Below are 25,760 nucleotides of genomic sequence, written 5' to 3' on the forward strand. Positions count from 1 at the left end.
GAAGGACCAGTGGCCAACAGGACACAATATAACCTCTCTAGATGTGGGTTGGAATTCGTGGTGACTAAGAAGCAAAAACCTTTCTCTTCCCCCAACTCCCAACTTTCTTAAACCCTACCTATGGAAAGCAATGAAGGGGAAGATTCCAAGAACTTGGATCTGGTTGGAAGACCAACCTGATCCATCATAGACGTGAGGAGACTCTGGATCCCTCCTAAGCATGCCCCCAACTCCCAACTTTCCCCCAACTCCCAATTTCTTTAAACCTACCTATGGAAAGCATGAAGGGGAAGATTCCAAGAACTTGGATCTGGTTGGAAGACCAACCTGATCCATCATAGACGTGAGGAGACTCTGGATCCCTCCTAAGCATGCCTGCTTCTGGTCTTGGGATGTTTTCTTGGTCAAATAGAAAAAAATGACCTCCATCCTTCTGTTTTTTTAATTTACTAGGTGAAGATATCAGACTAAATAGTACAGTTCTTCATTGGCCAGATGGGATTGAAGATATCTTTGATACCAGTCGGAATCAACTCATGAACAGGAGGGAACAAGTCGAGATTTCCCTGATTAAAAGGTGGGTTACAGTCTACTAGGGAGCAGAGATTTCCTTTCTCCAAGTGGGCCTGATCCATGTTTCTTGGCTCAAGATCAGATGTTCCCACCGGATGCTTGGGAAGTTGAGGAAAGAAAATGGATATATGCAGAAAAATGATGAAAAGGGGATATAATTGATGGGAAAGCAATGAACATGGAGCCAAAATCTTAGGGAAGCTACTGTTGAGTCAAGGAGGATCAGGGTCTTCTTTTGATATGTAACAATTCAAACCACGGCCATTATGATTAGGGGTTAAATATGAAGAATGGTTGCAGGAATTGGGTATGTCTAATCTAGTGAAGGGACACAGTGGCACAGTGGCTAAGATGCTGAGCTTGTGGATCAGAAAGGTTGGCAGTTCAGTGGTTCGAATCCCTGGTGCCGCGTAACGGAGTGAGCTCCCATTACTTGTCCCAGCTTCTGCCAACCTAGCAGAACCTGTCGTTATAAAATCTACCTCATTACCCCCATGTGATGACGCTAGAGATGGAGTAGTCCTTAAAGACCCATTCTTCTTATTTTAATTGAGAAAGAAGGTTTCGGGCGGCGTTTTTAAAAAAATTATCTTTGCTCCGAACCAGATGCTCTGAATTTGAAGCTATCCTTGAAAGTTATAACAAGGAAGTGGAAAGTTTCCGGAAGAAGGACGTCATGACCATGGAAGAAATGAAGAATAACGTGGAAAAATTAACTGAGTTGTCAAAGAATTTGGACCATGCTCTTCTGGAATATGAGGTTAGTCTCCCTAGAGCTCAAGAGCTAAGCATGGACTAAATTATTTCAGAAGGGCTAATCTACGTAAATTGATAGAGAGGCTGTGCCATCAGGTTGGTGTTGGCCCTTAGTGACTACATAGATAGATTTCTCCATGATGATCTGTCCATAATGTGGTCCTTCAAGCCTCCCAACCTGTCCCTTTAAGTCTTCTAAACATGGACCTAAACTATTTCAGAAGGATCAACCCATGGTAATTGATAGATAAACTATATGACATTAAATTGGTGTTGAGTCTTAGTGACAAAATAGATAGATTTCTCCACGATGATCTATCCTTAACCTTGTCCTTCAAGCCGCCTAACCTGGTCCTTTAAGTCTTCCAAACATGGCTCTAAATTATTTCAGAAGGATCAACCCATGGAAATTGATAAACTGTATGACATCAAACGGGTGTTGAGTCTTGGTGACCATATAGATAGATTTCTGATCTGTCTCTGATCTGTCCTTAATGTGGTCCTTCAGACCTCCCAACCCGACCCTTCAGGTCTTCTAAGCATGGATCTAAATTATTTCAGAAGGACCAACCCATGGAAATTTATAGACTATGTGACCTAACGCAAGTGTTGACTCTTAATGACTACACGGATAGATTTCTCATGATCATCTTAACCAGATCCTTCAGATCTTTCCACACTTCCAAGAGACTTATCACTTCTGTAACAAAGTCCATCCATTTGGTTGTTGGTTGTTGCTTCACCTTCTCCAGAGGTTTTACTGAGGTGTCTCAAGTAGGACAATTTGAACCTGGTCATCTGTCCCTTGAGTGAAAACTCTGGGTGGATTTGTTCAATCCTCCATTGGGTGGTTTCCTTGTTGTCCGTGATATTTTAAGGAGTCTTCTCCAGTTCCAAAATTCAGAAGCATCAAATATTCTTCCTCCTCCTTTAAAGCCATGCATGCCTGTATCTGAACTCCTGTGTTAATTTTAACAGACGATCAATAAGGAAGAGGAGTTACTTGAACGAGAGAAAAGCCAGTTTCCTCTGCTCCAAACCATCATTTCACACAAGCTCCCGTTCGAGCAACTTTGGGTGACCGCTTACCACTTTCATGTGAAGTCTGAGGAGTGGATGAACGGTGAGGATTTGTACAGGGTGATATGTTCTTCATAAACGCGACACGTTTGTTAAAAGAATGAAGAGGGAGTCTTTGACATGACCAAAATGGGGACCAGAATTTCCACGGCTAAGCAAGGCAGAGGTTAAGTCAGCAGCCTCCAATTTTACAGCCTCTTTTTTTGGCCATGATAGTTAAGTGGATCGCTGCAGTCGTTAAGTGAATCACATAGTAAAAGAATTCTTTATTGGCCAAGTGTGATTAGACACACAAGGAATTTGTCACTGGTGCATAAGCTCTCAGTGTACATACAACAATAGTGATAGATCATTATCATAGTCATGGTAAAAATGCGTTCATATACATGTATGTATGTATGTATGTATATATGTATATACATACATATGTATGTATGTATGTATGTATGTATGTGTGTATGTATGTATATATGTATGTATGTATACATATATATATATATGTATGATGAATGCATATAAACTCTGTGTGTGTGTGTGTGTGTGTGTGTGTGTGTGTGTGTGTGTGTGTGTGTGTGCGGGCGCCAGCATAACTCTGGAATGCCTCAAGCAATTTCAACCAAACTTGGTACACACATGACTTACTCTCTGGAAACAAATACTGTGGGGTAAGACACCCCTAAAGCCCCTCGGTGTGTGTGTTCTGTTAAGATATATCCTGTTGTGCCTTAAAATGGCTTCTACTGTATAGCACAGTGGAGTTGCCATGATAACAGCTTCACAGTCATCTTTTTGTGCGGGTCGGAGCGGGGGAAGAAATTCCAACTTGGGGTCTGCTTCAGCCTCCTGGTGGTGGTGGGGGGCTTTGGGCGAAGGCTGGAGGGAACCACCGCTGGTGGCAAAGAGCCGGAGGGCCTCGTTCCGGTGGGACTGCATCATAGCCTGGAACTGGCTGACCATCTCAGCCTGCTGAACCTCCAGGTGCCAGTCCCTGGCCTTGCACTCCCACAGGTCTTCCCTCTGCTTGGAAAGCCCATGCTTGTAGTCCTCAGTGAGGTGCTTCTGCTGAGCCTCCTTCTCGGCCAGATCCAATTTGAACTGAGCTTTTTTGCCAACTCTTTCTCATGGTGGCTGCTTAGCTCCAGCAACTGCTTCCTAAGGAGCCCGGGCGGGCAGGCAAGTAGTCGCTGGGAGGGGAGGGGCACGTAGAGACTGATAAGGCGCCCCTCGACACGAGTGAATTGACCACGCCCACCCAGTCACACAACCACCTTGCCACGCCCACCCCACCTGTCCTTAGGCAGATCACATGAGTGGTCCGCGGGATTTAAAATTATGAATTTAGTGGTCCCTGTGCTCCCAAAGGTTGGTGACCCTTCCAACTCTGTTATTCTGTTAAAAGGTCTTCGGAGAATCTTTTATGCTCTGAAAGCATTTTTCAAACCGAAGAGTCTTTCCCCAATTAGGCGTCCCTTCGAAGTTGGCTTCCTGCTCAGCATAGCTGTCTTCAAACACCTTTTTTTTTCTTTTTATCCTTGAGGCTGTCTTTTCTCCAATTAGAATCCCCGCCCAAGGACCCGACCAGCTTAAAAATTATAATTCAAAGCCCATTCTTCTGCTTATTCACCAGCTCCAGCCAACCGTGTGCTGATGGAGGGGGGGGTAGATTTATAATTCCTGCTGCTGCTGTCACCTTAGTGTCACATTAATGCAGCTGTCACGTTAATGCAGAAGGATCATTCCTAATTCATATTTTCATGGCATTGAGAATGTGTCAAACTTAATTGGCTTTGAAAGCAGGCTCCTGCTTCTAACCATCTGCGGGTGCTTCCTTCTAGCATTTCTTTCTTTTCTTTTCTTTTTTTTTGCGTTTGCTGCATGCAGGGTCTGTCCTCCAACTGAACGCGGAGGAAATCAGCGAGGACGTCGCCAATATGTGGCGAACCATGTACAAATTGACCAAGACCTTTATAGATCTCCCGGGCCCCAAGCGGATGGCGGAGAATGTGAAGTTTAAAATCGACAAGTTCAAGCAACATCTGCCCGTCCTTTCCATCGCCTGCAATCATGGGATGAAAGACCGGCATTGGGAACAGGTCTGCTGATCTGAACAACAATTCCCACAAGCGGAATGGTTAAGGGTGTGTGTGTGTGTGTGTGTGTGTGTGTGTGTGTATTAGAAGCAGGGAAGCCTCCGAGTTTTAGACCAGTTCAAGAAACAGATGCTGCAAAGCAGGGTGTCAAACTCAATTTCACTCGGGGCCGCATCAGGGTTGTGTTTGACCTTGGTGGGCTGTGATGGGGGTGGGGGTGGCCAGCTTGACATCACTCGTGTCAGGAACATCTGTAGTGGCCAAGTGCTAAGGCAGGACTTCCGTCAGACCCTCCCTCCCTCTCATTATAATCTCCTTCCTTCCTTCCTTCCTTCCTTCCTTCCTTCCTTCCTTCCTTCTTTCCTTCCCTCCCTCCCTCCCTCCCTCCCTTCCTCTTTATTCACCTTTCTTCTTCCTTCTTCTTTCTTTTTCCTTCGTTACTCTATTCCCACCTTCCCTTCTTTTTCTTTGTCTTACCTCTTTCCTTTTCTCCTTTCCTGTCCCTTCTTCCATGCTCAAATGCAAAAGGGGAAGAAACATTTCTCGTTTTGTTTTTAATTTGTTTTGCTAGCCCTCTGCCAGTGAAAACGGAGCTCTGTTCTCTCACAGAGGCACTGGGGGCCGGCCCTTTTCTGTTTCCAGTGGCCCCGTGGGCCAGATCTAAGCACCCTGTGGGCCGGATTCGGCCCGCGGGCCCTGAGTTTGACACCCCTGCCTTAGAGGGAAGCTGGTTTCTGAGGCTTTCGAACAATGGCTCAAAACTTAGCTTTAGGCATGAGCTAGGCCATTTGTTACAGCTTGTTCACAACCTATCAATAGCAATAGCAGTTAGACTTATATACCGCTTCATAGGGCTTTCAGCCCTCTCTAAGCGGTTTACAGAGTCAGCATATTGCCCCCACAGTCTGGGTCCTCATTCCACCCACCTCGGAAGGATGGAAGGCTGAGTCAACCTTGAGCCGGTGAGATTTGAACCACCAAACTGCAGATAGCAGTCAGCTGAAGTGGCCTGCAGTACTGCACTCTAACTACTGCGCCACCTCGGCTCATACAGTTAAAGCAAACCGTAGCACCTTCTCCTCTTTCCTTCTTTTTCCTTCTTTGCTCTCTTCCCACCTTCCTTTCTTTTTCTTTGTCTTACCTCTTTCCCTTTCTCCTTTCCTGTCCCTTCTTGCATGCTCAAACGGAAAAGGGGAAGAAACATTTCTCCTTTTGTTTTTTAGTTTGTTTTGCTAGTCCTCTGCCAGTGTGTCCCCACCCCCCGCTCCTCCAGGCCAGATCTAAGCTCCCTAAGCACGCCTTGAGTTTGACACCCCTGCTATGCAGGTGGTCCTCAACTTACAGCAGTTCATTTACTGACTGTTTGAAGTTACGACAATGCTGAAAACAGTCACTTCTGACCATTTTTCACACAACCGTTACAACATTCCCATAGTCATGAGATCAAAATTCAGAAGCTTGGCAACGGACTCGTATTTATGATGGTTTCAATGTCCCGGGTGTCAGGGTTCCAAGTATCATATAGAATTAAATCAGAGTCCAAGGCAAAATGATCCTTAAAGTTCAAATTTAATAAAGCAGACATCTTAGCACATCTGTGTTAAACTCAATTCTGGGAATTACATCACAATTCCACCCAGTTAAAAGTTCATGATCTTGTCCCCACACCCACAATCCAACACATGGTCCAATCTTCTTCTTCCACGCTGATATCTCCACCCAACTCCTTCCAGTCAGATGTAAAAGTGCAGAGACAAAAGATGACCTTGGTCTTCTAGAAAAGAATGATAGCAATACATTCCACAAGCCTACTCCTGTCTATTCCCCCTCCCATCAACTATACTAAAGAAACAGCATAATGAAACAAGAGAAAGTGTGGCAGGCCAAAATTCTAAAAGGAATATAATTGCAGGCCTGACACCGGGGTCCTGTGATCCCCTTTTTGTGACCTTCTGACAAACAAAGTCCATGGGAAAATCAGATTCACTTAACAACCCCCTGTCAGGCCTGCAATTGTATTCCTTTTAGAATTTTGGCCTGCCACACTTTCTCTTATTTCATTATGCTGTTTCATTAGTATAGTCGATGGGAGGGGGGAATAGAAGGAGTAGGATTGTGGAATGTATTGTTTTCATTCTTTACTAGAAGCTAAGGTCATCCTTTGTCTCCGCACCAGTACACCTGACCGGAAGAAGCTGGGTGTGGATGCCAGCATGGAAGAAGAAGATTGGACCATGTGATGGATTTGTGGGTGTGGGGACAAGATGATGAACTTTTAACTGGGTGGAATTCTGATGTCATTTCCAGTATTGGGATTACACAGATGTGCAAAGATGTCTGCTTTATTAAATTGGAACTTTAAGGATCGTTTTGCCTTTGATTCTGATTTAATTCTACATGATACTAGGAACGCTGACATCCTCAACATTCAAAGGAGATGTCGATGGAGATTCTCCGTCATCCAGATCATGGTTGCCCCAAAGGTGCTTTTTTCAAGAGGCAACGGGACTTTCTGGTTTTTCTTTGAAGAAGCTTCTTGGATGAGGAGCAAAATGTCTTCAAAGAAAAACCAGAAAATCCAGCTGCCTCTTTAAAAAAAAAAGCACCTTTGGGATTGTCATGTATATCCCAAAAAGAGCTTTGATCCCATTTTCTGGACGTTTTTGTATAGTCCCACCAGAATTTCATCTGGACCTGGAGTTTTATTGTTTTTTGTTTTTTTTAATTCAATGCCATCTCTAACTCAGTTTTTGTAATTGGTCTGTTTATCGTTTCTCTCTGTTCATCTGCAATTGGATTTAGGGTTGCTAAATTTAGATACTGTTTGATTTTGTCTTCCGCTATGTTATCTTGAGAATGAAGTTTAGTAAAAACACTTTTGAATTATGTTCTTTTTCTCTTCCGCTCTGTGTTGTATGGACCCATCCTCATCTTGTAGCTGATATATTGTCCTTTTTTCTTTTTCTTTTTTTCAGTTTGCATGCTAACCAACGTTCAGGTTTATTTGTGTATGCGAAATACTATTGTTTAGCCAATTTAAGCTCCTGGGCTAGTTCTTCCCGTACTGTTTAAGTTATGTTTTATGATCTCTCTTTTTTCTTTCTTGGACCCGTTTTGTGGATCCTTCCGCAATTCCAATTCCGCCTCCTTAAGTTCCCTCTGTAATATCTCTTGTTGTACCTTTTTTCCCCTTGTTTTTCCTTGCCATTTTCTGATCCTGTTTTCTGATCGCCATCTTCCCTTTTTTTCACCATACCTTGCTAACAATCCTGAAGACCAAACAATGCTATTGTGCCCATATAATTTAGGACAGCGGCCCCAAAAACCTTTTGGGCATCAGGGAACGGTTCCATGGAGAGAAGGTTTTCTGCAGGACAGAGGAGCATGTGGTTTTGTGTCCTGCCTGCATCCCACGAATGGCGTTTCGCTTGTTTGCGTGGCCCGCTTGCTGGCATGTTGCAGCCTCATCCTGTACCAAGGACTGGGAGTTGGGGACCTCTGATTTAGGATTTTCATCCATTTCTCCTTCGTAATGCTTATCTCCCTTCTGATTTTCCAGATCAGTGAGATTGTGGGCTATGAGATACGGCCAGATGACACAACTTCCTTGATGAATATGTTGGAATTCGGGCTATCGAAATACATTGAAAAGTAAGGAAGACATCTCCCCCACCCCAAAAAATCCTTTATCCTTGTTTGCTGAAACCAAAGACATTTTCAGATAGTCCTTGACTTACAGCCTTTAACAACTGTTTGAAGTTACAGTGGCACTTATGGCCGGTTCTCACATTTTGAATCGCTGGAGTACCCCTCTGATCACATGATCAAAATTCAGCCGCTGTTGTGACCTAGGTTTCTTGATACAGTAAAAAGCACACGCTTAGCCCCCCAAACCCTCTTTCTATTTCAAAGGCTGTGAATCAAGTTCATTCATGAGTCCCAAATAGTTTGTAAAGAGTCCATCAGAAGTCTGCCACAGTCCTTCGCAATAAGGCTTTATCTCCCTTGAAACACTGCCAAAGACCTAATTGGCAATTAGCTTTGCAAGGCCACACAGAGCACAGAGTCAAAACGGAGCTCCAGAATTGAAACCGACTGGAACGAACAAAGTTGCTTCCTGCAAAGTCTCATGTGCCTTTGCTCCTCCTTTACGTCTTATGGGAGGGGCCAATCTCCTTCAAGCCTTACTCCCAAGTTATCCCTTTTGTCTTAACTGTTCTTGCCTTCTGGCAGCTCTGCGCATGCGCACACTGGGAATAGGGGGAGTCTGATGTCAGATTCCGGAGGCTCCGGAGGCAGCACATAACTCCCAGATGGCCTTGGTCCCCTCTCTGCCTCCGATGCAGAGCCCTCCTCAGAGCCTTCCCCAGACTCCCGGACTGGCCCAGGTTCCTCCCCAACCTCCTCACTGTCCGAATCTGGCTGCTGACAGACCACAACAGCTGCTTGGCAACTGGTTCATATTTATGAAGGCTTGCAGTGTCCTGGGAGGGTCACGTCACATTTTGTGACGTTCCCACAAGCAAAGTCGATGGCCAAGCCAGATTCACAGAACAACCGTATTACTAAACTAACAACCGCAGTGATTGACTTAGCAACTGCAACAAGAAAGGGCACAAAATGGGGCGGCAATTCACTCAACAACTGTCTTGCTTAATAATGGAAATTTTGGGCTCAATTGTGGTCACCAATAGAGGACTACGGATACAGAAAAAGGCAATGAATATATTTTCCTGGCTGTAGTTTGCAAAATGTTCCCCTTCTTTTCTTTTAGCGCCCTGACCAGTCGGTGTTCCTGGATAAAACGGGGTTAAGCTACGAATCCAAAGCGGGGAAAGTTCGTTCCTTCCCAGGGGTATCAGGTGCCAACTTTGCTAACTTTCTCTTTTCCCTTGTAGAATCGAGCCGATTGGTGCCGCAGCCAGCAAAGAATATTCCTTAGAGAAAAACATGGAGAAGATGAAATCGGAATGGGTCAACATCCGTTTCACTTTTGTGAAATACAGGGATACGGTCAGTAGGTTCTTGGTTCTTTGTCATTGAATTCTGGTCTGACGCATGTTTTTTTCATTGAAGGTGCTGACCTCCTTTGAGTCTGCTCCTGATTTGACCATTGAGAAACTGATCATAGATATGAAAGAAACCTCAGAGGAGAACTCTTTAGTTAGGCTGTTTGGTGTGTGTGTGTGTGTGTGTGTGTGTGTGTGTGTGTGAGAGAGAGAGAGAGAGAGAGAGAGAGAGAGAGAGAGAGAGAGAGAATTTTGCACCATAGGTCATGTGCCATCAGCACAAAGAATCAACACAAAGAATCATCTCACACAAAGCATATTCATCCCCACCCTGTATTACCAGTGCCAAACATGGATGCTTGCAATAAAGCATAAGCAAAAGTTAGTCACTGCAGAAATGAGATGTTTGAGGAAAGCCAGAAGGGATAAAATTAAAAAATGAGATAAAAAAAGAAAGAATTGGAATAGAAACAAGCTTAAACTACATACAGAAACAGCAAATTAAGCAGTTTGTTCACCTAGAAAGAGTAGAGTAGAGTAGAATAGAATAGAATAGAATAGAATAGAATAGAATAGAATAACACAGTTGGACAGGACCTTGGAGGTCTTCTAGTCCAACCCCCTGCTTAAGCAGGAAACCCTACATCACTTCAGACAAATAGTTATAGGATTATAGAATGTCATAGGATTCTATACCATACAAAAAAGGAGAAGGCTAAAGAACACAAGACAGATCCAGAAGAAGATGGAGAGGCAACATCTAAGACACACTACAGCAGCATCAACAATGGTTGAGGCCGCCAGAAGTGCAAGTGCAAGAACCAGAATTTTGTATTTGCCTCAAGACCTGAGGTGGTAAAAGGGGAAGAGAAGAAAGGGGAGGAGGAGGAGGAGGAGGAGGAGGAGGAGGAGGAGGAGGAGGAGGAGGAGGAGGAGGAGGAGGAGGAGGAGGAGGAGGAGGAGGAGACAGGTTCTGGAGAGGGGGACAACCCTCATATCATCAGCCACAGTAATTTCCGATACAGATGGTACATGGAAACCAAGGAAAGAAAATATGAAGCTGTGTCAGGGCTTGCCTTCATAGAATTGAGATCATGATGAAGCAAAAAATTAGATAGGAAGCATAGTAGATTATTAAAGTTATGCATCGGTTCTCAAGATGAGCATCCTTCAGACATGTGGACTTCAACTTTTGGAATTCCACAGCCAACATGGCTCTTGACGTCTGCATCTAGAGGGTGATGGATCCCGTATGATGTTGGGGAGTGGAAAAGAGTTTTAAGATCCTAGAAATCGAGTGCCAAAATACTTTAATTTCCCTGCAAACACCTGTTTTTTTGCAGGATACCAACATCCTTTCGGCTGTTGATGACATTCAACTGTTGCTGGATGACCACATCATCAAGACGCAGACCATGTGTGGCTCTCCGTTTATCAAGCCAATCGAAGCCGAATGTCGGGTGAGTGGCCTAACAGTGGCCTGTGGCATTGGTTAGATTTCAGCAGCAGATACTGGATCACTTTCTTCAAGCTGGCCTAAATCTGATCTCCTTTAAACCATTCCTTGACATCTTACTATGCAATAGAAAGAGGATTATCAGGGACAGGATTCAGAAAATAGGCCGTTTTATCTCTGATCTTGGAGGGATGATTGAGAAGAACAGGCAGTCTTTGACTTATTACCATAATTTGGGCCAAAATGTTCATTGTATTTTTATTAAAAAATATTTTTTTCAACATATAAACATTTCATCTTTCCTTAAACCTTGTGTTGTCTGGGTACAAATATCTCTGTGTAACAGCTTTCAGCATTTACAACATCTTTTACATTAATATGAATTCTCTAATCTTAAAATTGCAATATCTTAAGCAATTGAACATTATTAACCTATTCATTTCCCTCTTAACATATCTTCTAATAAAAGTACAATACTAACATTAATCATAATTATCTTCCTCCTCATAATACTAAGAATTATCATCTTGTTTATACCTCTATCTTATTTTCTACTCCTCTTTAATCTTCTTCCCTCATTTCTAATTTCCCTCTTTTTCCCTCTTCACCGTTGATAAAACACTTCCCATATCTTATAATATTCAGTTTGTTCTCTTTAATTCTTAATGTTAATCCATTCATTTCTGCACATTCTATTTTCCTAATCGCCTTCTCATCAAGAGGAATCTCATCACTCTTCCAATGTCCGTTGTTCAGCAAAGTGGTTGTTACATGAATGGTGTCCGATTTTACAACCTCTTTTGCTACGATTGTTAAGCAAATCACTGCACTTTTAAATGAATCATGTTGTCAGCATTCCAAATATCATCCAGAATTAAATCAGAGTCCAAGGCAGAGCTTTCCTCAAAGTTCCAATTTAGTAAGAGAGACATGTTGGTACAAACTGTGGAAACCCAAATCTGAAAGCCTCCTGGGTTTCCCACCCAGTTGAAAGTTCATGATCTTGCCCCCACACCCACAAATCCATCACATGGTCCAATCTTCCACTTCCACGCTAGCATTTCCACCCATCTAGTTGTACAGAGGCGTGAAGACAAAAAATGACCTTGGGCTTCTAGAAAGGAACTTCCAGAATTGGGATTCCATAGCACGATGCCAACATGCCTGCCTTATTAAATTGGAACTTTAAGCATAAGTTTGCCTTTGACTCTGATTAAATTCTGCATGATATTTGGAACGCTGACAACAGCATAGTAAAGAAAGAGAGAGAGAGAGAGAGAGTGTGGCAGGCCAAACCTCCTAAAAGGAATATGACTGGAGGCCTGACACATGTAGTCCATTCAGTGATTTGGTTTGTCAGAAACTGGCTGGAAACATTGCAAATCCTTGAGTCGGTCCTTTTTTTTTTTTTCAGAGATGGGAAGAAAAACTTGTCCTGATGCAGGAAATTATGGACAACTGGTTAAAATGTCAGGCAACCTGGCTTTACCTGGAGCCCATCTTCAGCTCCGAGGATATTATTGCTCAAATGCCCGAAGAAGGCCGAAAATTTGGGATAGTAGATGCTTACTGGAAGGACATCATGGCCCAAGCGGTAGGGATTGCCTTTGGCTTGCTGGTTTTTGAAATACCCATTTCAGAATATTGTCCGGAGTCCTTGTCACATCGGCTTAATGAAGGATCTCGGGGTGGCATTCCGAAAACTCGTTGAACTTGGTTACTTGGTTGAAGTAGTTGGTTAGCTTGGTTGACTGGTTTGCTTTGTGTTTTTGGCTTCTGAGGGTGGCCCATTGGTGAGACCTGCAAGATAGTTCAGAGAAAGAGCACAACCAGAAGTCCTACCGTCTTTCCCCAAAAATAAGACAAGGTCTTATTTTCTTTTGACCTCCCCGAAATAAGCGCTTGGCCTTATTTTTGGGAAGGTCTTATTAATTTTGAGGTGCAGGAGGCCCCTTAATCTCAGCCCATGTTCCACGGATCAGCTGGTCCAGAGAGGACTGGAAGTTCTGCCTCTGTTTCTCATCCAAGAAGCTGCATTCAATTCTGTCAGTCAGAACTGAAGAACCCAAAGGTGCTTTTTCAAGAGGCAGCTGAGTTTTTCTTTGTTTTTCCTCGAAGATGTTTTGCTTCTTATCCAAGAAGCTTCCCTCATCAAACAAGCTTCTTGGATGAGAAGCAAAATGTCTTCAAGGAAAAACCTAGACAGTCCGGCTGCCTCTTGGAAAAGCACCTTTGGGACAACCATGACCTGGATGACTGAGAATCTCCATAAATATAAAACTGAAGAAGTTTCTTGGAGGAGAAGTGAAACATTTTTGAAGAAAACAAAAAACCCAGGAAGTGTTCTGACCGAGGCTTCCTGAGAGCATGAAGTCCCGACAAAACCCCTTTTATTCATTGACTGTGAATTCTGCTCATTCACATTCAGCAAAGTCTTTCAAGGGAGGATTTACAGTCACAGACCTTATCTGGCTTGGAGAGCTGCCAGGCCGATCTCTACAGAACTTGGCCAGGAGTCTCAGAGAGTCACGAATCAATTAAGGGAACTAATTGTTTCCTGCAAACCCCAGTCCCCTTTCGCTCCTCTTTTATTTCCTCTGGGAGGGGCCATTCATCATCCACCCGTGGCCTTACTCCCAAGTCAACCCCTGTCTTTAGCTCTTCCCTTTGTCTGGCAACTCTGCACATGCGCACATTGGGAACAGGCTCCAGCTGTTCGTCTGCCTCACTGATGTCTGACTCTGAAGGCAGCTGGTAACTGGCATACGGCCCTGGCCCCCTCTCTGCCTCCCACACAGAGCCCTCCTCAGAGCCTTCCCCAGACTCCAGGACTGGCCCAGGTTCCTCCCCAACCTCCTCACTCTCTGAATCTGCTGCCAGCTCCACTGACCACTGGCGGGCCACAACAGGAAGTCCAGGCTGTCTCTTGAAAAAGCACCTTTGGGACCACCATGACCAGGATGATGGAGAATCTCCATAGATGTCTCTTATCTTTGTGGTTAATCATAGGTTAAAGACACCCGAGTCCTCATCGCTACGGAACAGCCCAAGATGTTGAACCGACTTCAAGAAGCAAATATGTTTTTGGAAGACATCCAGAAGGGCCTGAATAATTACTTAGAAAAGAAGAGATTATTTTTCCCAAGGTATGTCTCTTCTCAATTGGCAGGCGAAGAATGCTCATTGCAACCATTGGTTGGCTAAGCACACCTTCATTCCTTTAGGTGCTGTTGCCTGGGGGGAGGGGTTCTGGGAGTTGGAGTCCAGATGTCTCAATGTGGCTAAGATTGGAAAACACTATAGTAATGGACGTGGCCCTCTGGAATCTCTTTTGAACAGGTTCTTCTTCCTTTCAAACGATGAGCTGCTGGAGATTTTATCTGAAACCAAAGACCCTCTCCGCGTTCAGCCACACTTGAAGAAGTGCTTCGAGGGGATTGCAAAACTGGAGTTCACCGAAGCATTGGAAATCACAGGAATGATCAGTTCAGAGAAGGAAGTTGTTCCTTTCATTAAGAAAATCTTTCCACTTCATGCCAGGGTAATTCTTCTCTCCCTCCCGCCTTCCTTCCTTCTCTTTTTTCCTTCACTTTTTCTCTTTCCTTCTCTGTGTTTTTGCCCTTCCTTCCTTTCGCTTGCTTCTTTCCTTCCTTCCTTTGTTCTTTCCTTCCTTCCCTCTCTCCTTCCCTCCCTCCCTTTCTCCTTCCTTCCTTCCTTCCCTCTCTCCTTCCCTCCCTCCCTTGCTCCTTCCTTCCTTTGTTCTTTCCTTCCTTCTTTCCTTCTCTCCTTCCTTCCCTCCCTTGCTCCTTCCTTCCTTCCTTCATTCATTCATTCCCACTCTCCTTCCCTCCCTCCATTGCTCTTTCCTTCCTTCCCTCCCTCCCTTGCTCCTTCCTTCCTTCCTTCCTTCCTTCCTTCCTTCCTTCCTTCCTTCCCAGCTTTGGGAAATGTCCTATTTTAGATGCTGAAATTTAGGCGAACCTTTACACAACTTCACGGTCAAAATATATTGAACTGCAATCCTACACTTGCACATCCTGTGGAGGGGGGGTGTTTTAGAGGGGTGTTTAAAGGTTAGGTCCCTAACCTTTTTGAGTCTGCGGCCCGGTGGTGGCACTGATGGCGGCTTCGGCAGTTTTGGCATCGAGGAATGGTTTTGCACACACAACCTAAATCCTGTCATATGCGAATGAAGCTTTGCACGCTCACCCGCTGTTTCCATGGCCCAGTTCCCAGCGGGCCAGAGCACGCTAGCAGTCTGCGGCTCGGAGGTTGGGGAGCCCTGTTTTAGAGTGCCAGTTGGGTTTAAGAGGCTGTTATTGCAGTCTTAGGGACGTGGTGGCTCAGTGGCTAAGACACTGAGCTTGTCAATCAGAAAGGTCGGCAATTCGGCGATTTGAATCCCTAGCGCCGCGTAACAGAGTGAGCCCCCATTACTTGTCCCCGCTTCTGCCAATCTTGCAGTTCGAAAGCATGTAAAGTAGAAAAATAGGGACCACCTTTGGTGGGAAGGGAACAGCGCTCCGTGCACCTTCGGTGTTTAGTCATGCTGGCCTCATGACCACGGAGACGTCTTCGGACAGCGCTGGCTCTTCGGCTTTGAAACAGAGATGAGCACCGCCCCCTAGAGTCAGGAACGACTAGCACATATGTGTGAGGGGAACCTTTACTTTTACCTATTGCAATCTTCCTTCCAAGGCCCATTCCCTTTTTACTCTTATCTTATTTGTGTGTGTGTGATTTCATTGTAATTTGTCTTTTTTGCATTTCTCTCTCTTTTTACTTTATTCTTTCAGGGCATGGTTGAGAAATGGCTGTTGCAGGTGGAGGAAATGATGTTGGCTAGCATCAGGCAAGTCATGGAAAACGGCATCAAAGGGTACGATGAGGTGAGCAGCTAATCCACAAATCCTTTGAAGAGTTCACTTGCACCCCAAAGCCTCAGGAACACAACCTGAACAAAAGGAGTCGAGATGCAGATGTGCTTAAAAGTGTTGGATCCATTGTTAACAGCTGTATTTTCTAAGCAGAAACCATTATGTTTTCCGAAGTCGCTGTCCACAGGTTCTAGCTTGTGCATTCATTTGTATATATCCATTTTTTAAAAAAAATGTGCTTTAGAGTCACGTAAGAGCTTGAGAAAGAAAGCTGGTTTTTTTCATTTTAAAAGGGCCCATTTGAAGAGAAGGGAATCCCTGAGATTTTGAGAGGCACAGGGAATAGGAAAGTGCTGAACAAATTGTAGGGTTGTTGCAGGACTGTTGTTTTGTTGCACAAAATGACAGGCTTTAGACTTCTCAGGATACAGGAAAGGTTTATTTGGCAGCCAGGTTCAGAAAGTTATCGAAATGGCTAACATTGCAAATCCTGAACCACCTTCATCATCAAAGCACACGTTCTTATACATTCTCAAAGGCAGCGTAACACGGAAACACTTAATTCATTTCTTAGTGGTTACCTTGAGGAGAGAAGCCTTATAAGGAGATGGGATCTTACTTCTCCTTTTGTTTATGGAGTACGTGTCATTAACGAACTTTAATTGAACCTTGGACTTTTGACATAGATTTTGACATAGGGGCATCTTATGGTTAGGCACTGGCTTCCTGTTCTTTTGCAAGCTGCAATTCTGCCTATGTGACTTTAATATAGAAGTAAAGGGGCTCTAAGAGGTTGTCCAGCCTGACCCAGTAGGTTTCACACTTAATGTCCAAATCTCACTTTACGTCTGCTTTAGTTTAGTTTTTTTAAAAAAAATGTTTTAAAAAAGAGAAGAAGAAAGCCCGTTTTAGGGCTTACCGACCGTTTTAACAAGTGCTTCTCTGACCCCTATCAAAACAGATGTTTGATGCTTCATAGCTATAGCCGAAAAAGGCACAAATATTTTTTTTCTTGTCTGCGTATGTGTATTTTTTTTAGGTTCCTCGAAAAGCGTGGGTGCTGCAGTGGCCAGGACAAGCTGTTATTTGTGTATCCTCAATCTTCTGGACCAAAGAAGTATCGGAAGCCATACAGGAAACCTCTTTACCTGTAATTTCACACATACTCCTTAAATGTCCAGATATAGCAACTTTTCTCAGTTACCTTAGATAGGTTGGGACTACAACTCCCAAATTCTCCAGCTGTTGCTTGGTGACGCCTGATATGCAGAGATTGTACCAGACTCCACAATATTAATGGGGTTCCTATCTAGATATGCAACGTCCAGGTAGCCCCTGACTTATGACCTGTTGCTTAGTCACCATTCAGGGTTATGACCTCCCCCCCAAAAGCTTCTTATTTTACTTTTAATGATAAAACCACAGAAGATCATTGAGTCCTGCTCTATGCAGGCGGTCCTTGACTAACGATCACAATTACGAGCAACGTTTCCATAGCTAAGCAAGGCCGTTGTTAAGCGAGTCACACCCAATTCTAAGACCTTTTTTTTCTGCCGAGGCTGTTAATTGGATCACTGCAATTAAGTGAGCCACGGGGTCATTAAGCGAATCTGCTTTCCCCCGTTGACTTTGCTTGCCGGAAAGTTGCAAATGGCGGTCACACAACCCAGGATGTTGCAACTATTGTAAATGGATGCTGGTTTGCCAAGGGCTTAAATTTGGATGTCGCAACTGCAGCGATGCCATGGCGGATGTAATCGCAAGTAACAGTCAAAAAGTCACATTTTTCAGAACCGTTGTAACCAGTGGTGGGTTCCGGATCCCGGTGTAACGGGGTCCGGCGTCCACCACATGAATGTGTGCAGCGCACGCATATGTACTTATGCCCGTGATGCTCTGCGACACTCTAGCTGCTCGGTGGAGCATCGCGTAGGCACTGTACGCTCTGTGAGTCTATAAGGAAGCCCGGAACAGCTCCAAAACCGGTAAGGAGAGCGGGTGGGTGGGCCCTCCGGAGCACTGTACTGGAACGGTGCCTGGTGCTCGCAGCAGGCACCAGTACGCCCGTACCGGGGTGTACCGTCTGCAACCCACCACTGGTTGTAACCAAACAAATGGTTTTTAAGTCGAGGGTTGCCTGTATGTGATATTTTTTAAAAAAATGTAACTCCTTTATAAAATAGGAGAGAGAAAAATACACCAATGTTTTGATTTGTTTTGGGAATTCCTGGGGGCCATTTTTTCCCATCCCTGACGGCTCTCGTGAGGAGGAGGTCCAGTCTCATTGCTGTGTCTCTGCTTCAGGCATTTTTGGAAAAAAGCAACAAGCAGATTGGGGAGATCGTGGAGCTGGTGAGAGGAAAGCTGTCGAGCGGAGCTCGGTTGACCCTGGGTGCCCTCACGGTCATTGATGTGCATGGTAAGTGGCAACGGGAAGGATGAAAAAGATGTTGAAGTAGGGATTGTCTTAAGAGGGGTGGAAGGGAGAGCAAGGAACGTTACGGATTAGGGGATAAAGGTAAAGGTTTTCCTGTCCAGTTGTGTCCGACTCTAGGGGTCAGTGCTCATCTTTGTTTCTTAGCCAAGGGAGCCAATGTTGCCCAAAGACCCTTCCGTGGTCATGTGGTCAGCATGACTATGTGTTGTGGCGCATGGAATGCTGTTACTTTCCCACTGAAGGGGTATCTATTTATGTACTCGCATTTGCATGCTTTCGAATTGCTAGTGGTACCTATTTATCTACTCGTATTTGCATGCTTTCGAACTGCTAGTGGTACATTTATCTACTCGCATTTGCATGCTTTCGAACTGCTAGTGGTACCTATTTATCTATTTGCATTTTCATACTTTCGAACTGCTAGAGGTACCTATTTATCTACTCGCATTTGCATGCTTCCAAACTGCTAGTGGTACCTATTTATCTACTCGCATTTGCATACTTTCAAACTTATTTATCTACTCACATTTACATGCTTTCAAACTGATAGAGGTACCTATTTATCTACTTGCATTTTTATACTTTCAAACTGCAAGGTGGGTAGGAGCTGGAGCAAGGAACAGGAGCTCACCCCATCACACAGTCCTCAGGTCTTGAAACTGGTTTGTCAGCTTTCCTGCTGACAAGCTTAGTATCTTTAACTACTGAGCCATCACAATCCTGGATGAGAAGTTACTAAATTGCTGATGTTTGATACAAATCGACGTAGGACTGCAACTGGGAACAGAATTTGTTTTGCTAAGCGAGGCGGTGATTTTTACTGAGTCATGGTCAATTTTACAATCTTTTTGGCCACAGTTGTTAATGAATCACTGCAGCTGTTAAGTGAATCTGGCTTCCCCCACTGACTTATACACAGAGCCCCAAAGAACACAACCACCCTGTAGTTTAAGCACAACAGATGGATGTTTACTTATTCCAAGTAAAATTTTGCGTCTGCAGCCCGCGACGTGGTGGCAAAATTGTCTCAAGACCGAGTTTCAGATCTGAACGATTTCCAGTGGATTTCTCAGCTGCGATACTACTGGGAAAACAGAGATGTGATGGTCCGAATGATCACAACCGAAGCCAAGTACGGATATGAATACCTGGGCAACTCGTTACGTTTGGTGATAACTCCGCTGACAGACCGATGCTACAGGTAAAATTCCTCCCCAATTTTTAAATCTTTGATAAAATATTTATAGATCTAAGGGTAGCAAAAGCGTTGATTTTATCAGGTACTGAGGATTTAATAGCTGCCAGCTGATGTAAGGTTGTAAGCTGTAAACTGTAACTTGATGCAATGAGGATGAATCAGCAATACATGTGTGTATGTGTGTGTGTGTGTGTGCGTGTGTGTGGTCATTAGAGGACGTCTCTCTCTCTCTCGTCATATATCTCATTTCTCCCCATAGCTGAGTGGTAAGGGATTTATCTACAATGTGTATGTCTGTATGCCTGTATATATAAACCACTATTAATTGTCTAAAGGCTCTGTGTGCTGTGCTTTGCTCCTGGGTTTATCTCATAATAATAGTCACACTCCCAAAACTCTGACAGATTTGATGGAGTGGGGAGAATCAGGGCAGGAAGCAAAATTGTATTTTTGAATTCAAGCAGTGAAATTTAGATTTCTTGTAGAATTTGTTTCTTGGATAAAAGTTTATTAATTTAGTCCCCTATTCAATAGAATTATTTCCTTATTAAAAGATAGTGTGGAATAGTCAAGGAGACCCTTTATTTCCCTCAACAATATAAATTAGGTTTGTTGCATCACGAACTAAGTATCAGTCATAACATTTGTGTGATGATATCCCTTGCGCCCCCTGACACTAATGACTGGAATCACACATTATATTACGCTTAGGTTGAAGATGGCATAATGGCCTGATTCACACATAATGTGGCACCATAAATCACGCACAAAGATTGGGATAACATGTCAGTGTACGTCTATGTGAAGAGAGAATGAGGGTGGGACTTTGTGTAGTTATGTATCTATTGATTTCTCTCTATAATCTCATTTCTATGTCGTAGGACTTTAATGGGAGCTTTGAAATTAAATCTAGGAGGAGCTCCCGAAGGACCGGCCGGCACTGGGAAAACAGAAACTACTAAGGATCTTGCCAAAGCTTTGGCTAAGCAGGTACCAAAGGAATCAGGAATCTCCTTCTCTTTCTCCTCCTCCTTCTCCTCCCTCTTCTTTTCTCCTCCTCCTTTTCCTCTCTCTCTTCTCCTTCTCCTCTCTTCTCTTTTCTCCTCCTCGTACACTTTTTCTCTTCTTTCTCCTCTTTTCATCTTCCTCCTCTTCCTGTTCCTTTCCCGCTCTTCTTCCTTTTCATCTTCCTCCTCCTCCTTTTCATCTTCCTCCTCCTCCTGCTCCTTTCCTGTTCCTCCTCTTCCTTTTCATCTTCTTCCTCCTCCTCCTTTTCCTCCTCCTCCTCCTTCTGTTCCTTTCCTGCTCCTCCTCTTCCTTTTCATCTTCTTCCTCCTTCTCCTTTTCATCTTCCTCCTCCTCCTTTTCATCCTCCTCCTCCGTCTGCTCCTTTCCTGCTCCTCCTCTTCCTTTTCATCTTCCTCCTCCTCCTCCTTTTCATCTTCCTCATCCTCCTGCTCTATGCATCATAGGGAAAAATAGCCACTGGATGTACAACTTTGTGTACAGCCAATATTTGTGAGATATACAGACTTTTGGCTACACTGATTGTAGCCTTGGCCTCTCAAGTGCATTCTGTGAACTATCCTCTGCAACTGTTGAGGGGAGGAGAAAGAGAACATAAGCCCTACAAAATAGCTCAGACCAAGAAATAAACACTGTGTAGACCTACAACTACTTTCATTAGAAGAGCACCTTGCACTGAATAAATGAATGGGTTTCCTCTTTTATCTTCCTGTGAATCAGGAGGATGCTTGCTTCAGTCATTTTCTTATCTCCCTCTCCCTCTCTCTCTCTCTCCCTCCCTCCCTCCCTCCCCCCTCTCTCTCAGAGAATTGTTGTACCTCAATGTTTTGATCTGTTTGTTGCTGAGTGTTCTGACTTAGGCTTCCCAAGAGCATGAAGCAAACTCTTTGTCCCAACAAACACCCCTTTTATTAATTTACTGCGAATTCTGCTCATTCACATCCAGCCAAGTCTTTCGTGGGAGGATTTACAGTCACAAGACCTTTTCTGGCTTGGAGAACTGCCAGGCTGATATCTGCAAAACTTGGCAAGGAGCCTCGGAGAGTCACGAACTAATGAAGCGAATTGATTGTCTCCTGCAAACTCCACTCCCCTTTCGCTCCCCTTTTATTTTCTCTGGGAGGGGCCATTCATCATCCACCTGTGGCCTTCCTCCGAAGTTGACCCCTGTTCTTTAGCTGTTCCCTTTGTCTGGCAACTCTGCGCATGCGCACACTGGGAACAGGCTCCAGCTGTTCCTCTGCCTCACTCATATCTGATTCTGAAGGCAGCTGATAACTGACATGTGTTCTGCCCCGCTCTCTGCCTCCAACACAGAGCCCTCATCAGAGCTTTCCCCAGATCCCAGGACTGGCCCATGTTCCTCCTCAACCTTCTCACTGTCCGAATCTGCTGCCAGCTCCACTGGCCACTGGCGAGCCACAACACTGAGATTTGAAGAGTGTTGCCTTGACCAGCTTGCTCGGGAAAAGTGGAAACTTACAATGAAATCTGTTGTTATGTGTTTTAGTGTGTGGTCTTCAATTGCTCAGACGGTCTTGATTACAAAGCGATGGGCAAATTCTTTAAAGGACTGGCGCAGGCTGGGGCTTGGGCCTGCTTTGATGAGTTCAACAGAATTGAGGTAATTATGTCTAGCATAAATAGCTCTTGTTGTCTAAACCCTCTAACGCAAAAGTCTCTTTTTGGCTACTTTACAATTTGTGGACTTCAACTCCCAGAGTTCCTCAGCTGACATGGCTGGGAATTCTGGGAGTTGAAGTCCAGAAGTCTTCCACCTGACCCCTGATCTAGATCATTCCTATCATATGGATTTTTATACTAGCTTAAACCTAAAGCTTTTATATCCTGATTTTCATAGGTTGAAGTGCTCTCTGTGGTAGCACAACAGATCCTCAGTATTCAACAGGCTATTATTCGCAAGCTGCGGACTTTTCTCTTTGAAGGCACGGAAATTTCCCTGAACCCAACTTGTGCAGTATTCATCACCATGAATCCTGGCTATGCAGGCCGAGCTGAACTTCCAGATAACCTCAAGGTAAACCATTGTCTTTCCTGAGGAAGTTAAGAAACCATGATTGGTAAAAAGGCCCTCGGACGAATTAGTGATAACAAAAAACTTTGGATTGTGCAGAGATGGACAAATTAACACCGAAATTAAAAGAAAAAGAAGAGTCGGAATATTATGAAATTTGGAAAAATTGGTACAAATGGCTGCAAAACAAGCCAAAAACAATATATATAAATATATATAGAACTGTGTATAAAGGTGTGTAAATATAGAAGTGAAATATTATATACATTTACAGGAATGATGACATAACAATGTTGATGTAATGACTGTAAGGTGTTGTAGAAGGGAAAAATAATTTAAAAAATCTGCTAAAAAAAAGAAAAAAGAAACCATAATTGGAGTCAACAAACAGAATTCGGCAATCCAAACAAGAGTTAGTTATATTTCAGGACCTTGGATAGTTCCTATGAAATACCTTGCTTATTCCCGTCTGATGCTCTTAGCTACTTTAAGACATGTAGGTTTCAACTCCCAGAATTCCCTAGCCAGCATGGAAAACACACTCTGCAAACAGGATGCCTGGCATTTTCTTTTTAGTATCTTATTTCTCCAGAGATTTTTGACAACTGAGTGAAGCAGGGACTCACTGTAGAGCTTGTACTGAAACCCTCAAACCTCCCAGCCAATTTTCGGAGTATAAGATGCACCGGAGTATAAGATGCACCCAAATTTTCAGCCTCTTTTAGGGGGGAGAGTGCATCTTATACTCTGAAAAATACAATATCTACAACTAGAATCATAGTCATAGAATCCCAGGGCTGGAAGGGACCTTAGAGGTCTTCTAGTCTGACCTCCTGCTCAAGCCTTATATCATCCAGTCAAAAGATTGTCCCCTCTATTGGTGAATATGTACTAGGACAAAATGCTGAAGGGATCTATTGTAGGATTCATAAGGGAAAATTGGGGATTTTCTCCTTTATATTCTCTTCAGGATACTCTGTTGTTATTTTTTTTTTAAAGGCTTTATTCAGAACAGTGGCCATGATGGTCCCAGATTATGCTTTGATTGGTGAAATTTCACTTTATTCGATGGGATTTCTTGATTCCAGAAGGTAGGTAAAGCTGCATTTTTACAAAGCAAATCTATTTTTTTAAAATCTTTTTTTAAAGACATATTTTCATACTCTTTTTTTCCCACCCTTTTCTTATACACAAAAATCCCATCCGGGGATCTAACATTTTAGAATCTTGTCAAAATACTTAGATTATTATTTTGTGTCTTCATAGTTACTTTCAAGTTTCTTCTTTCTAGCTACCATGGTCAATAACACCATCCTTTTTTTTTTTTTTTTGATGAATGAAATGTTTAAATACCAGAGTGATTAGAGTGATTAATTTCTTATTTTTAATTGCAGCCACAGGCTAAGGTAATAATAAATTCCAGTCATTAGCACTGTAGTCCATGTCATCCCATTAATAACAAGAAAGATTGGCCATTTACATTGTTCTCATGTTTATAAATGATTCAGGAACGTTATATTCATTTTAGGCCTTTGCTGGTTTTTTCTAATGTTTTCATTGCATGTTTCTAAACCACGATTTCCTATTTATATATTTGCTTTTATTGTGCATTATGCTTTTTGCTGTGTTAAATTTTACAAATAAGGAAATAAATGTGTGATATGTGTTAATGTCCAGCAGGAGACACCAGGCCCACATGTAAATATGGCGATTAAACCGATTTATTTCTAAAAGTCTGTGCACAGGAATCTTCTCAACTAACAGTTGGCACTTGCTTAGAATTAGACGAGGGTCAATGGAATTCAAAGGGAGATGGATTTAATTTGCTTGTGAGTACATAGAGATTCATCATTCTCCAGCATTCTCCTATCCTGGAGAAGACTCCTGCATTGAGTCCCTTGGACTGCAAGGTGATCCAACCGGTCAGTCTTAGAGGAGATCAACCCTGACTGCTCTTTAGAGGGCTGGATCCTGAAGAGGAAACTCAAAGACTTTGGCCACCTAATGAGAAGGAAGGACTGGAGAAGAGCCTCATGCTGGGAACGATGGGGGGGGGGGCAAAAGAAGAAGGACTGCAAGGCGATCCAACCGGTCAGTCCTAGAGGAGATCAATCCTGACTGCTTTTTAGAAGGCCAGATCCTGAAGAAGAAACTCAAAGACTTTGGCCACCTGATGAAAAGGAAGGACTCCCTGGAAAAGAGCCTCATGCTGGGAACGATGGAGGACAAAAGAAGAAGAAGGAGGGGATGGCAGAGAAGGAGGTGACTGGATGGAGTCACTGAAGCAGTCAGCGTGAGCTTAAATGGACTCCAGAGTATGGTAGAAGACAGGAAGGCCTGGAGGCATGTTGTCCATGGGGTTGCGATGGGTCAGACATGACTTTGCAACGAGGAAGAAGAAGAAGAAGAGGAAGAAGAAAAAGAAGAAGAAAAAGAAGAAGAAGAAGAAGAAGAAGAAAAAGAAGAAGAAGAAGAAGAGGAGGAGGAGGAGGAAGAGGAAGAGGAGGAGGAGGAGGAGGAAAATGAGGAGGAGGAGAAGATTCTAGACTGAACCCTCTTTGACTCTGCCACTTGTTCTTCTGCATATAGATATTTAGCCTTCTTTCTCTGCTTGATATTTTCTGGCTTCAGGAATGAGAACATCTTCTTATCTTTTGCAGCCTTGCCCAGAAAATTGTTGCCACTTACCGCCTTTGCTCTGAACAGCTGTCCTCACAACATCATTACGATTATGGGATGCGAGCGGTCAAATCCGTGCTGACAGCAGCAGGGAACTTGAAACTAAAATATCCTGAAGAAAATGAGAGCGTGTTGTTGCTCAGAGCTCTGTTGGATGTTAACTTAGCTAAATTTTTGGCCCAAGATGTTCCTTTGTTTCAGGTAAGACCCTTATCCGGATGTCAGTAAGACATATTTCTTCAGTATAAAATAGGGATTGGATTAGGAAATGATTAGAAAACATCGAAAGCAAAATAGATTTGTATATTTGCCTGTAGCTGGAAGGGAGCTAACTCAGTATCGGGGGAGGGGGGGATCTGTAAAATCTGTAATTCTCAAACCAGAAAAAAATGTGTCAAAAATAAAAGAAATACGATGAAAACATACAAATCAGTTAGTAACTTGAAACACATGGAAGGAAGAAGGCGAAGGTTGTAAACCTGCAGAGTAGTATTTATTTATTTGTATCCCACTTTTATTATTTTTACAAATAACTCAAGGTGGT

At 43.5% G+C, this 25,760-nt stretch overlaps 1 protein-coding gene across 1 annotated transcript in view; it reads left to right on the forward strand.

Annotated features, from left to right (window-relative positions):
* The window catches only part of DNAH3 (dynein axonemal heavy chain 3), a 137,356-nt gene that overhangs the window by 69,360 nt on the left and 42,236 nt on the right, over nt 1–25,760 (forward strand). Inside the window, exons 21-35 of the mRNA XM_032231008.1 lie at nt 8,059–8,150; nt 9,398–9,512; nt 10,852–10,968; nt 12,379–12,558; nt 13,974–14,110; nt 14,304–14,505; nt 15,761–15,853; nt 16,881–16,991; nt 18,146–18,260; nt 19,281–19,479; nt 20,358–20,466; nt 22,013–22,126; nt 22,364–22,540; nt 23,537–23,628; nt 25,198–25,417. Of these exons, the coding sequence (XP_032086899.1) occupies nt 8,059–8,150; nt 9,398–9,512; nt 10,852–10,968; nt 12,379–12,558; nt 13,974–14,110; nt 14,304–14,505; nt 15,761–15,853; nt 16,881–16,991; nt 18,146–18,260; nt 19,281–19,479; nt 20,358–20,466; nt 22,013–22,126; nt 22,364–22,540; nt 23,537–23,628; nt 25,198–25,417 (2,073 nt within the window). The remainder of the gene's footprint in view (nt 1–8,058; nt 8,151–9,397; nt 9,513–10,851; nt 10,969–12,378; nt 12,559–13,973; nt 14,111–14,303; nt 14,506–15,760; nt 15,854–16,880; nt 16,992–18,145; nt 18,261–19,280; nt 19,480–20,357; nt 20,467–22,012; nt 22,127–22,363; nt 22,541–23,536; nt 23,629–25,197; nt 25,418–25,760) is intronic.

This window comes from Thamnophis elegans, chromosome 14 (genome assembly GCF_009769535.1).
Source record: "Thamnophis elegans isolate rThaEle1 chromosome 14, rThaEle1.pri, whole genome shotgun sequence".
Lineage (NCBI taxonomy): Eukaryota > Metazoa > Chordata > Lepidosauria > Squamata > Colubridae > Thamnophis > Thamnophis elegans.